General features: G+C 33.6%; 1 protein-coding gene across 5 annotated transcripts in view; it reads left to right on the top strand.

The window, feature by feature from the left end:
* SPDL1 (spindle apparatus coiled-coil protein 1) overlaps positions 1-9,064 on the top strand; it is a 33,384-nt gene that overhangs the window by 16,151 nt on the left and 8,169 nt on the right. For 2 of the 5 annotated variants that reach the window (XM_023528601.1, XM_023528600.1), the window contains exon 11: positions 1,336-1,663. In XM_023528601.1, the coding sequence (XP_023384369.1) occupies positions 1,336-1,663 (328 nt within the window). Of the gene's footprint in view, positions 1-1,335; positions 2,302-2,847; positions 3,388-9,064 lie in introns of those variants that run through there. The other 3 variants (XM_023528598.1, XM_023528599.1, XM_011356689.2) reach the window with 2 other exon arrangements.

Raw genomic sequence — 9,064 nt, 5'->3', positions numbered from 1 at the left:
AGCAAGTTTAATCACTGAGATAGAGAATAAATAGCCTAACGATATAGGCTGTGCATCTTATACATAAGAAGTGATTTTACTATATGTAAATTTAAAAATGAAAGTCCAAAAGTAAAAAAAGTCTAAGAATGTGATGGTTCTTCGACCAAAAAAAGTGTTACATGTTTTAGGTTACAGATTTTCAGCCAGTGTTCGCCCCTACTCTGTTCACATTGCCTAAGACTCTCTTCTTCATTATTTACTCAGTGACGAGTTAGTCTCAACAATAGTGGGGAGGTTGTCAGCAATAGTAAGGTTTTTTATAGTTTAAAAAGACTTCTTTTTCTCTCATCTTCCCTAATTCTTATAGGCTTTCTTGATTAAGATTTACTATTTCGACTTTAAAAGGTCTGCTGAACTGAACATAGCAAAGAGACTTGGAAGTATAGTGAATCTAGATGATGTGGGTTTCAAAGGAGCAGTGCAAGAGAAAGGGAAAAGAACGATTTTAAAACATCAATGTAGAGCAGGAACACCAAACCCATGTTTGACCATTGTTCTCCAACTTCACTAAAATTTTGATTTTGAAAATAAAGGCACCTTGGGATAGGGTTAGGGAAGACATAGCGATTACTTCAGTGACTTCAGAGGAGATAGACTGATGTTATGTTAGGCAGTAGGGGTAGAAGGCTATTGTAGTCTGCAGTGTGACATGATGATGGAGTTTGAACTGGGGAGATATCCATGATAGAAGTACTCAGTTTTTGAATATATTTTGTAGGTGAGGCTAATAGGCACAAATTACCACATTCAGAGAATTTGACCTGTTTTGTTTCTTTAATCTGTACAACACAATATTGAGTGAAGTGGGTATTTTTAATTCCCATTTTAAAGGTAAAGAAATTAAAACTCAGAGAGGTTAAGTACTTCCCCAAGATTTTATGCTAGTGCTTATATAAGTGCTTATACTAGGACTTGTACCTGGCTGGATTCCTTGACTCTTAGCCACTATATCCTTCCTCATCTCTACACGGCAGTCTCATGAAGCCCCATGCAACTTATATCAGAACACCAGAAAAGAACTTTTACATGTTCCTTCCTAGAGCCTAATATATTGAGTTCCCTAAGGAAAATTTATAGCCAGATAACCTTTAAAAGATAAAATTAATGGATTCCTTGAAAAAGAAAGATATAAAAGACAGAAGCAATATATATCAATAAAGAAATGAATGAGTTTTAAAAGAATGAGAAAAAAAGAAAGGAAAAAATATATATCAATAATTAGTTCTACCTCTTTATGTTGATCGTGTCTTTGATTTATTAACTGGATATATTTTTAATGATTTTTATTCTCAGAGAAAATTGAAGTCCCTGTACTCAAAAAGAGGCGTGAGGTTCTGCCTGTGAATATAACCACCTCTAACAGTGTATGTGCCAGCAGTGCTGCTGAGGAAGTTTGTAGATTATCACCTCAGAAAGAGGAGGCACAGTCCTGTTCTAACAATTTAGAAGGTAACACCCCACCGTTAGAAAAGACAGTTTCTATAAACACACCAGGAGTCATTCTCTCTCCTCACGAAAATCTGCCCATGAATATTCAGCCAGCGAAGGAAAAGAAATGTGTGAAACTTACGGAAATTCCAGCTATAAGTGAAAGAAGTGGAACCACCCCTGATTCTCCCAGGTCAGTGTCCTCTTTTATTCAGGACAACAAGCAGACTTCATCTCTTCTCTATCGCTGCATGAACTGTGCTGTCTGTTTCTTAATCTGTTTTCTTAGTATTACATGCATTATAATTCCCCAGTTTCATATGTCTACCTTCATATGTCTAACTTTTTAAAAACTTTTCTAAAAAAAAACTTTTTAAGAAAGACTGAAATGATTACAGGGGGAAAGGACGCATGACTAAGGAAATTAAATATTATACCTTTTTGTCTCATGAAACAGAAATATCACAATCTGCTACCTTTCTGAATGCTTTGTTAGTTTGAATAAATATATGGTTATTTTTTTCCTGGTTCAAGTGTGGCCATGAAAGAAAAACTAGCTTGCCTCGTAGAAGGCTTTCTAGTAGTCTAAGAAATTTCAGCCTTGTAGAAACTGTTAGGTAAAATTTTTTATGGCTTTTTGAAATTGTTTATCCTAAGCCTTCAAGAATGGGTTTTGATACCCGTTTTGACATTTTCAAATATCAAAGGTAAATTCATTTTTGTTTTATATCAAAACTTCAGGGTTTCTGGTTTCTACATATTTTGTTTATGACTAAGAGTGTCTCTATAGAATTCACATTTTAAGGGTCTTATTCTTTTTAAAAATTAAAACAATAGCGGTCAAAAGGCAAGAGAAAGTAAGTAGAAAGGAAATATCTCTTCACTGTTTATTCTTTCTTATATTATTATTCTGCTAGTTGAAACTCAATTTGAGGTTTTTTTAATGAGACAGACTATTCTGCAGCCCAGAATTCCATTTTATTTTTATTTTGCATTTTGTCTTTTATATGTCATGCTGACATTAAAATAGTGCTTTAGCATTTAATTTTTTTGTTAGGCGTGCTTATCAAGAAGTAACATATCACCCTTGTGATATGTTAATTCTTTAATTTAGGCTTTGCTGTGACTTTTTATCGACCTTAAAGATCTTTCTTTAGGCATTGAAAACACTAAATCTATTGACATAAAAAGGTTCTTTTAGAAAGGCAGTGACTTAGTTTTCTAAATTTTATAACTGGAGCCAATTATAATTTTTTGCCTTATATACACCAAAAAATCACTATGTCTTATTAGAGGCCCATTATACTAGAGTATTATCTCTTCTTTAATTTTTCTTAACCACACTTGAATTCAGAGTGGATGCTTTAATGCCTGTAGGTTAGCTGCTGAATCACAGCTTCAAACAGAAGTTAAAGAAGGGAAAGAAACTTCAAGCAAATTGGAAAAGAAAACTTGTAAGAAATCACACTCTATTCTGTATGTGTCCTCTAAATCAACTCCAGAGGCCCAGTGCCCTCAGCAGTAGACTTTTCTTTTATAAGAACAAGGTACCGCTTGCCCAAAACATTGCTTTGGAGCTTAAAGATCATTTCTTTCTACTCATTTTGCTAGGACCTGGCATGTTCCCACTTTGACCAAATCTAAATTTTGTTGTGACTCTATAATCAGGAAGTTCCTTAAGTGATGACACTTCATGGAGCTTCTATGAATTACAGTGAATAAACTATTAACTGAAGGAAGATGTTATTAAAATCTGTTTGTTGCATTGTGTATGGATTTTTAAAGTGATATTAACACATATCATCAGAGCCATATATTTATATTGTAACTGGGTTTTGTCAATGTTTAAAACACCTATGTTCATCTTTGTATTTTTAATTCTCAACTTTCTAAATAAAAATCTTTTCCTTTAAATTATTATAGTCTTATCTGTAACTTAATTTCATGTATACTATAGGTGTGTGTATTAGTCTATACTAGATAAATAGATAGATATTTATTTTAAGGAATTGGCTTAATGTGCATATGAAGGCTGGCAAGTTCAGAATCTTCAGTCCAAAAGCTGTCAGGCTGGAGACCCAAGATTTTGAACTGGGAGAGGTTAAGTTACTTATTCAAGGACACAGATGTTATTAAATGATGGAAAAAATTAAAGAATGATAGAGATTGTAATATAATATACAGAGCACTAAAAGAACAGAGAAAGAAACAAACTGCCTGGGGCTTTTTATATTTTTTTTTCATCTCTAATCTGAGATAGCTCCAGAGGTTTCCTAAGGCATGGAGAGAATAGCAGTACAGGTAGAAGAAATAACTCTTCAAAGAATAAAAGCTTGAAACAACATCTCTAGTTCAGTAAACTGTGGACTTCAAAATGACTGGATGTATAAGGTTTGTGAATAGCAGTAATAGTAAATTAAATCTGAAGAGATAGTAAGGAGCGAAATTATGAAGAGCTTGAGTTAGGAAAATCTTTTTTATGAATAAAAACTTACACAGACCTATAAACAAATTGAGCAACTGTGGTTAAAGGTTGAAGAATAGGAACGACAAGGGAACCTTACCCAGCTAGCTTCTGCCTTACCTTCCCTGGGCACTGAGGTAATTCTGTTGAGTCTTTAAGAAATATATTTTAAAAAATCACTGTCGGAGATGATGGGAAACAATTAAATAATTGATATAAGCAAAGCAATTATTGAATAAATTTAAAAGATTGAATAAATTATTCAATTTATTTTTAGTAAAAACTCTACAGGCATAATGGAACATGGATTTAGAAAAAGATAAGCATGGAGGCAGAAAAGAGTAGTTTGACCATTTGGTAGTCCAGGAAGGACATACAGGTGCAAACTGAGGCAGTGGCATTGGGAATGTGGAGTGGTGGTTGGATTTAAGGTACTCTGTAAAGAAGCAAAGTGGTCATGAGTTGTTGGCAAAATATGATGTGGGACTGTGGGGAAAGGGGTACATCTGCTGTATTTAGATAAGTGGTGGTGGTAACAAACTAGGAGTGGAAGATATTTCTGTTCAGATGAGCACTTTTATTCAGGTACCTGTGGAGTGCCCATTTGGGGGCAGGGAATGTGTTTTTCTTTATGTAAGCAAAAATAATAAGTCTTTACCAAATCTTTATATTTGTAAGGAAAATGTAAGACTAACAAACTCTATTCTAGCAGGCACTTTTTTCCCTCAGCATTATTTAAAAAGTGGCCTTGGGGTCAAATGTTTATAATTATTGCTTGGATTTATTCGATTTTCATTGATTAGACATAAGCCTTGTATATGGGCCTACAACAAAGATGGCAAAATGATTATGTTTTGTCTCCTTGGGTAAGGTATTAGTAGAAGTGAGCTAGTGTATATAACATAGGTGCTTTATGTTATATCTCTTAATACTATGTAATTTTGCATAATAGTTACTCCTGTAGCATCAGTAGTTAGACTATCAGAACTCAAATCTCCACATAAATGTTAGATCTAGGCAAGTTTAGACTCTGGGAATAATTTGTTCAGGTAATATTTTTTAATATTTTAATTTTTTATAATTATGTAAAATATGTGGATCTAAAGTAAAATCTACAAAGCAAGGTATATTTAAGAAATCTAGCTTCTATTCCTGTTTTCTCCTCCCACTAGGAGCCATTTATATTTTGTGGTTTCTTTTTTTTTTACATCACAAATATAGATAGGTAGATAGGTGTAATCTTCATTCTCTTAGACAAAAGTAGCATACTGAGTGATATCAGAAAGATTGTGGACAGGAAACACCAAAAGCCCATTCCTCCACAAAATCAGCCAATAACTGGCAAGGACTGTCAGAATCAACTTTATTGGATGCTGGAAACTAACCAAGGGTTTAATAGCAACCAGGCAAACAGCTGAGTCTGGACATTTCAGGAAATCTCTGATAAATCACTAGCTAACCACTAAGCTAATAGAGCGAAGTTTTCAGTGGCCACACATGACAAAAGGACACAGACTTTACAAAATTAGGGCAGAAAAGTCATTTAAAAATTACAACAGCAATTGCAACCAGCAATAATAAACTCAAGCAGCAGGAATCTGATTGCTAAAGTTGGCACATTATAATACTCAAAATGCCCAATTTTCTACAAAAAATTACATGGGGAAAAAAAGTATGATTCATACATAGGAAAAAAATTAATAAACTGTTTACAAGGAAGCCCAGACAGTGGACTTACTAGGCAAAAACTTCAGATCAGTTTTAAGTATGCCCAAAGAGCTAATGAAAACCATGAGAACAATGCCAAAGAGAGACTATTGATAGAAATTATTAAAAGGAACCAGATAGAAACTGGAGTTGAAGCGTACAGTAACAGATGAGAAACTCACTGGAGAGGTACAAGAGCAGTTTTAGTATGTGGAAGAACCAGTGAATTTAGAAGATTGGCCAATTGAGATTATTCAGGCTGAAGAGCAGAAAGAGAAGAATGGAGAATAATAAACAGCCCGAGAGTCCTATGGGGCTCTATGAAGCATAGCAATATATACATACCTAAAACTGCTTTAAAAATTATTTAATTTCAACAACAGAAAATATGTAATACCCACCGCACAAAGTGAGGAGGCTCCCTTTTTACATTTGAAAAGTAAAGGGAAAAGGAGCAAAAGAGAAATTGACGAGCCGTATAATACAAAATAACCACAATACCAAAGGACGCAGAACTCCTTCCAACTCCGCCTTCACTGACAGCAAATCTATTTATTAAAGACTGTATTTCACTATGATGACAGCAGGGGGCACCCTTCAACTAGGAACCTTGTAGAAACACCCCAGAATTTCCATGACAAATAGAAAAAAACAGACTCAAGCTGAAGGAAACAGAAAACAAGACTACCTCTTGAAATTGACCCTACCAGCACCCAGAGCTCTCCCCTTCCAAAAGCTACATGAAGGAAGAGTAAAGTGTAACACAACACTCTAAACTGGGAAAATTGATCTAAAACACCCAAAACTTAATTTTTTTTAAATAAAGAAAAATTCTCAGAACTCAAGCAAAAAAAAAATTTATAGAAACGTGAGAATTAGTCTGACATAAGACTTCCCCAGAACAATATTTAGAAGAAGGCATTAATGATGCAGATTTTTAAAACTTTAAGGAAAGAAACTGCATCAAGAATTCTATTCACATTGAAGTTATTCTTTGGCATCAAGGCTATAGGAAAACTGTTTTTAAAATGCCAAAATCTCCTAAGAGTAATCATTCCAACAAAAGATGATAGGGGAAACTTTTGCAGAAGTCCTAAAGGATTGAACAAAGAACTAAGTATGTTGTGGATAATTGGAACCAGATTTCTCACTGTTGGAGAAGGAAGTAAAACTAAAAGAGGGAGAAAGCTGATGAATGAAGAGGAAGGTTAAAAATGAACACTGTGATGTTGGATTGGAGTTGAAGGTATCAATATGAACTCATGGTGTTTTGGAGATAAGACAGATTTTTAAAAATTCGACACATACACACAGATATACAGACACAGATTCACATGCACACATATGTATTTCTTAGCTCTATCTACTGATGCCTAGAAACAATAGTATCTCAGTAGCAATGAGTACATCTAGCACATTTAGCACCCAGAGATCTTGGTTACTTAATACCATTCTCCACTAAATAAACCATATTTTTGAGAGATGGCTACTTTCAAGACTAGACTGAGATGAACCCTGAATATTTTGTCCCCCAAAGTAAGAAAGTACTCAAATAATGGGGGCATATCAAAATGACATGGGTGCCAGCTTGAAGTATCTCCCACTGGGCAAATCTAGGAGAATTTGAATATCTAAATAAATGATAATAATGGATTATATTGAGTAAAAGAAGAAACCATGAACCATATTGTTTGGAGTAAATACATGAATGAATTAATAAAGAATGGGAAAGCTTTCTCACAGTAAAATCTCATTTAGTAAGCGTAGAAAGAATGATGGAATTCAAAAATCTATTTGGTAATTATATTGATAAGTGATACAAGAAAGAATCAATAGATGCTAAACCTAATGGGCTAAAAGTATGATGAGTTATAGACTACATAGTCTCACAGTACTCACAAATATATATTAATTACAATGGAAAATCTAGTAAACTTCACATGGAGAAACTTGGAAGACATCATCCTAATCAATAAAGTTAACATCCCAGTAACAGGATGAATTGAGAGTATGCATGTCCAGATACAAAGTAGTGAGAAAAACATATCACTTATGTAGTATTCCTGCCACAAAATGCATAACTTTTCTTCTAATCATGACAAAACATCCTGAAACCCTAACTGCGGAGTATTCTATTCAATAACTGGCTTATAATCTTCAAAATGCTGAGATTATGAATGACAAGTAAAGGCGGAAGAACTGTTCCCCACTCAAGGAGACTAAAGAGACATAGCAAGTGATAGAAAACAATGGAACAACTGGAAAAATTTAAATGAGGATCTTGATTAGCTGATAATATAGTGTCAATGTTAATTTCATGAATTTGATCATTGTGCTGCCCTTGTTTTTAAGAAATGCACTGTGAAGTATTTAGGGCAAAAGGGCATTGTGTCTGTACCTTATTTTCAGATGGTTCAGAAAAACATGTATTGATGGGCATTATTAAGCAAGTGTGGTAAAATGTTAATATTTGGAGAATATGGGTAAAGAGTCTACAGATTTTGTGTAACTATTAAAACTTTCTGTAAGTCTGAAATTATGTTACAATTAAAAGTTTTAAAATACTATTTGCATATGATAACAGTATAAGTAGAAAATCTAAAACATTTTCATTTTGTGGATTAAAATTAAAAACTAAATTTACTAAGGGTACCTATTGAATACAGGGTTAATATTTTAAAAATCAATTATACTAGGTAAAAACAAATAGAAATGAAAAAAGATAATTACACTACTTATAATAGTATAAATTACATAATATTCCTAGGGATAAAGTCAACAAAAAAGATGCACAAAACTTCTACACCGAAAACTATAAAATGTCATGCAGATACGTTAAAAAAGATCTAAGTAAATGATGGGATATACCATAATAAAGGCATCACTTCTCTCTCCAAATTAATCTAAAGATTCAACACCATTCCAATAAAATTCTTTGCAAGCTTTTTTTCTGGAACATGACAAGTTGATTCTAAAATTTATATGCAAATGCAAAAGGCCAAGAATATCCAAGGAAATCTTGAAGAAGAACAAAGGTAAAGGACTTACATGAACAGACATAGAGGCCTGTTAAAAGATGATAATTAATTCAGTGTAATATAAATGCAAGCATTGAGAAATATATCAAAGGAAGAAAATAGAGACTCTATAAACAGAGCCAAACACATGCTCATCTGACTTGTGACCAAAATATGACTACAAATGCAAGGGGGATCGGGCGGTGGGGTGGGCGGGGAGGTGGGGAGGATAGTCTTTTTGAAAAATAATGGTGAGTCAATTTGTATAACATATGAGGGAAAAAAATCATCAATTCTAAATGTATTGCAGATGTAAATGTAAGGCAAGGTAATTTTCCATTAGAGCCCAATCTTAAATCTAGAAAATCTGATCCCATATCTAGTGTTCTTTTTAATAATGGTACTT

Source organism: Pteropus vampyrus, unplaced genomic scaffold (assembly GCF_000151845.1).
Source record: "Pteropus vampyrus isolate Shadow unplaced genomic scaffold, Pvam_2.0 Scaffold30, whole genome shotgun sequence".
NCBI lineage: Eukaryota > Metazoa > Chordata > Mammalia > Chiroptera > Pteropodidae > Pteropus > Pteropus vampyrus.
This window is presented reverse-complemented; position numbering and strand designations above follow the sequence as displayed.